Source organism: Arachis duranensis, unplaced genomic scaffold (assembly GCF_000817695.3).
Source record: "Arachis duranensis cultivar V14167 unplaced genomic scaffold, aradu.V14167.gnm2.J7QH unplaced_Scaffold_232527, whole genome shotgun sequence".
In the NCBI taxonomy this organism is placed as follows: Eukaryota; Viridiplantae; Streptophyta; class Magnoliopsida; order Fabales; family Fabaceae; genus Arachis; species Arachis duranensis.
In genome coordinates, this window is record NW_026264853.1 from 861369 (window position 1) to 865600 (window position 4232).

General features: G+C 29.3%; 1 protein-coding gene across 1 annotated transcript in view; it reads right to left on the bottom strand.

Annotated features, from left to right (window-relative positions):
* LOC127744218 (uncharacterized) overlaps nucleotides 1-4232 on the bottom strand; it is a 15931-nt gene that overhangs the window by 2771 nt on the left and 8928 nt on the right. Inside the window, exons 4-6 of the mRNA XM_052256501.1 lie at nucleotides 1690-1774; nucleotides 1486-1612; nucleotides 1252-1406 (exon numbers count right to left, since the gene is read on the bottom strand). Of these exons, the coding sequence (XP_052112461.1) occupies nucleotides 1252-1406; nucleotides 1486-1612; nucleotides 1690-1774 (367 nt within the window). The remainder of the gene's footprint in view (nucleotides 1-1251; nucleotides 1407-1485; nucleotides 1613-1689; nucleotides 1775-4232) is intronic.

The following is a 4232-nucleotide window of genomic DNA, read 5'->3' on the forward strand; positions in this document are numbered from 1 at the left end:
AAAAAAATAAATTTTATGTTATTTTCTCTCACATATAAAAAATAACTAAAATGTTTGATTGGTTGCATGAAAATTACCGAAGTGTGCCTATTCGATTGTCAATCTTATTTTCTGTTCATAGATATATAGCTAGGCAAATGTTGGTCGCAGACTATCCGGAGGAAGTAAGCTACCAATGCTATGGTAGTGTTTGACCCAAGGCTTAAAAATTAGAGGAGCAATCCCATTGTTCACTCCACGGTCAATTTTTCCAGCCATTGATGTAAAATAAAACATTGAATTAAATACCCTTATATTTTTTAGGAAATGAATACTTCTTTGATCTCCTCTAGTATGAAGCTGAATGAGCTCATCAGAAGGCACAGAAAGTAGAGGAAGCTCGATCTTTCCTTCCATACAACATAATAAAAACTTTGATTGGGGCGACTATTTGAATTTAGCAAGCCTTTCTTTAGACCACATCCATGCTTTACAGTGTTGACATTGATAAATAGGATTTTCTATATCCCACACATTTTCTGAATGAACTCTCTTTAGATACTCAGTTGTCATACTGATACAATTTAGTCCATGATGTACACAAAGATACAAATAAACATACAGATAAAATTTTTACATACCGTCTAAAGTTTCTGAGGATGGTATAAAATTATCTTCTATATTCACATCCGACATTGAATCATCATAACCATTCAAATGGTTTCAACAGCAAAAATCACATACATTCAACTTTTTCACCATCTCAGTACAGGTTCGTCCGAATAGAGCTGCGGTCTCCTTATCAAACACAACAAAAGTTGTTGTAGCAGTACCATCAAAAACCAACAAATTCAACTTATACTTACTTTTTTTATTCAAAAACATCAATTAACACTTGGCTTGTCACCCTTTAGTTACAATAAAATCATAAAAATTATATTCAACACAATTTAAATGCTCAAACATAATTTTTTAGGCTTATCAGTTTTCTAGATTTTAGTCTAGCGGAGGAGACTTTGGTATAAAATTGTTGTAGGTATATGAATTTTTTCTATGCACTCTATCTCATTTTGACAATTTTTTTTATGGATAGACAATATTTCCATTAATTAAAGGAGTTTTTATTTTTAATAAATTATTCTCTTATTGTCTACTACTTGTTGGTATTAAGCTAGATATTGCTAAATAAATTAAAAACAGACATAATCAATTACATAACTATATTTTTTTTTTATGAAAAGATTGCACAAATAAATCCAATTAGAGTTGTACCTATTAATCACATTATTCACGTCCTTATTACAGTTATCGCAGAAGTATGTATCCGCATTAGCTTCTGCCTTCACGCTGCAAACACAAGATTTATACCACCAACTTAGAACATGTTCAACATCAAGAACAGTGGCCAGAATAATATAAAATCCAACCTACATAGGAACAGTTTGAAAGTCAAAAAAATAAATAATGAACTAAACATAAAAAAGTAGTTTTCTATAAGGCACTCACATCCGCAGCCACACGTAACTCCTTTATTGTCTTCCTCTCAATGGAATATAAAACTTCATCTGCATTAACATACGCCGGTTTGCCAGAAAACACAGACAAGTACTGCGAGATCTCTCTATAGTACACGCTACTTATCAATCACAACACCATAAAAATATAGTTAATATGCACAACCATAAATAATTCACAATATTTGTATAATACTTTTTTCGAAGCATCACAGCCTCAGGAACATCTGGATTTATCAAGAGTCTAGTACCATACATAATGTTCTGTAAAATATTGGTACCTATGTACAATAATCATTACTTAAATGAGTTGTATAATTATACATGACAGAAAAATTATCGAATGAAAAGTAACCAAAAGTGTCATTAGATTTAAAAAAATAACTATAATCTACTGTGAACCTAATTAATTAGTAAAATTTTTTATTTTAGCAATGAGCTATATAAAAAATATTTATTGTAAATATAAAATAATAAAAAGTATTATATAATAACAAAAATATAGCTTGAAATTATATATTGATTAATTAATTGTTGAGTAACATAGAATTTACAATAAAAAAAACGGGTGATACAATTTATTCACGTGTATATAATAATATTTTTTATTACTTCAAATTTTAATTTCTAGAATGCCAGCCATTTGTCGGAATTGTTATTACTGTTTTCTATAATTTCACTTGTAATTTCACATGATCAAAAATATTAAAACACAAAATATAGTACTTATAATTTTGCTTCCATGACATTTAGTATCACGGTCTAAAATTTAAAAACAAAAATTTAAAAGCATATACGCCGTTCTCCATTGCTGGCGTATATGCTTGCTTGCTGGGAGAGAAAAGACCCAAAAAGATTAAAAAAGGACTTTGGGTGCGGGTTGAAATTAATTGTATGAGATCTGGATAGATTTTCTATTTGCCCAACTTGAAATTGGGATTAGTCTCCGTAGGCCCATGTTTTGTTAAGATGCAATGGAGGCAAGCAAATCAACATGGTGTGTACCCTACTTTTTTATTCTCTTTTTATCACAATTCACAAGTTCTATGCTTTGTTTGATTATTGTATAAATCATGGATCTACATTGGGCTGCTTAGGAAATTAATTTATTTTGCTTACATTTTAGAATGAGTTTAATTAATAATTTGTTATATAAAATTATTTTATATTTTTAATAAATCAAATCTAATGATATTAGTTAATAATACATAGAATAAGTATGTTTAAAATGAAAAAAGTTTTGCCTTATATTATTTTTGCTTACGGTTAGCTACCAGGACATGTCGGGTTGGTTATGTAACCAACAGATGATAGCATCAGCCGTAGGACAGACATACATCATGTGCATTTGTTTGTTTTGTTTGCTATGCATTACTTAGGATTGCCTAACTGAATATATACCCTACTAACTGTTATACTTGCTATTTACTCTACCTGTTTCCTACTTGTGTGTGAATTTATTTGTTTGTTTGTCTATGTTGAATTAAGGTGATGGAGGAGCAGAGGAAGGGTGAATTGGTTAGGCATTAATGTTAGGTTTAAAGTAAAAAAAAAAAAGTAAGTTTTGGATTCTTAGGTCACATACCCCTTTTTATGGGTTCTGTTTAGAACTTAAGTTTATAACTGTATGTTGGAGTTCTAGGATTGCCTCTGGCATTCCCAAGACCTTATATATTATATGCATGGCACCTTTACCATGATGAGAATCTCCGGTTCTCATCCCATACTGCGTTGTTATTTTCAGATGCAGGTCGTGAGGCTCCTCGCTAGGCGTTTGGATTCCTGAAGCGGAGTAGTCCCTGGGTTATTTTTTATATCTTTTGTATATATATATATATATATATATATATCTGCACAAGAAAAATGTTTTCTGAAATTAAATTAAGGGTAGAACAGTGGAGCACAAATATAGCTCATAGCTTAGCGTGCTATAGAATTATAGATGTCCGTTGGATTTATTTTTATCATTTAAAAATAAATAAATAAATACGTTATAAATTAAAACAAACACATAAAAAAGATGTCCAATGAATCCCTAATGATGATCTCATCTTATGCTACTCAAACGTTTTTTATGCAGTCCTTGTTATTTAGTTAAGAGGTTAATTTTAATATATTAATAATAATTTTAAGAGAAATATTGTCCGAATAATTTTTTTTACAATAAAAATTAAATGTTTTATCCTTTTTTATTTGTTATCAATTATTTTTAATATCAAGTAAAAAGTGTTTGAAAAAATATATAAAATAGTATACATAACATTATTTTAATTTTAAAGTGATGGATATAAAAAAATAATTTTTAATATAAACATGTTTATACTGAAAAAGTTTTCAAATGCACCGTTATGCTGATATTTAAATAATTTTTAATCATTAATTTTAATTATAAAAAATATATATAATATATATTATTAAAATTAATAGTTAAAACTCATTGAACATTAGTATATTGATATACTTTAAGAGCTTTCTTATGCAGTATACAATAGGAAATTAGGAATAACTATGGATCACAAGATTGATGTGAAGTTTAGAGTTGAGATTTGATAGTACGTATGACACGCAGGCGCAGGAAAGAGTATAGGTGCATGAATAACACGTGCACTAAAGAGCCTGCTATGTGCTATCCAATGCACATCAACCCTTCAACGCCTACTCCTTACGGACTTCGAAATCGTTTCACCCACGTGACTTTAATAGTTCTATAATTTTTTTTTTTTTTTGGTGATCTAAGGG